The sequence below is a fragment of the Varanus komodoensis genome, unplaced genomic scaffold (genome assembly GCF_004798865.1).
Source record: "Varanus komodoensis strain SLA01 unplaced genomic scaffold, ASM479886v1 scaffold4874, whole genome shotgun sequence".
Taxonomy (NCBI): Eukaryota; Metazoa; Chordata; class Lepidosauria; order Squamata; family Varanidae; genus Varanus; species Varanus komodoensis.
In genome coordinates, this window is record NW_025336069.1 from 1 (window position 1) to 484 (window position 484).

At 45.5% G+C, this 484-nt stretch overlaps 1 protein-coding gene across 1 annotated transcript in view; it reads left to right on the top strand.

The window, feature by feature from the left end:
- Nucleotides 1-122: 122 nt before the first annotated feature.
- LOC123031100 overlaps nucleotides 123-484 on the top strand; it is a 2,257-nt gene continuing 1,895 nt past the window's right edge. The window contains exon 1 of the mRNA XM_044445561.1: nucleotides 123-316. Coding sequence (XP_044301496.1) covers nucleotides 204-316 — 113 coding nt within the window. The 5' untranslated portion in view covers nucleotides 123-203. The remainder of the gene's footprint in view (nucleotides 317-484) is intronic.

Below are 484 nucleotides of genomic sequence, written 5' to 3' on the forward strand. Positions count from 1 at the left end.
AAGATGTTCTCCTTGGGCCCTCTAGGTGCAGATTGTTTCAAAATACAGGGGCTATATATAAAAGCTCCGTTCAATACAAATTGGCTGGCACAATTTTGACTATTCATTCATCTTGGACAGATCCTTCATATGAACATAAATATTGTTTTCTTGGTTTAGGCACCAAGCAGTCTTCCTTACAAGCCTCAAAGGAACTTAACAGGATGCCGAGCCAGAGAGAACCACCCAGATTAACAGTGCCTGGAAACAGATTCCACTCAGGGAAGATGCAAGAGAGTCGGAAAGGAGATGGTTCCTTGGGAACATCCAGCGAAGTGTAAATCCCGTGTTTACGTTTTAACCACACTTTGACAATAAAAATGCAGTACATTCTGCAGACAAGGCACACAGAGACTTCCTGTTCTCTCTTGCCGTTCATGGCACTCATTGAGATTTTCGGACCGGCAATCCTCCAATCCTTCTCTCTCCCCTCGCCCCCCCCCCC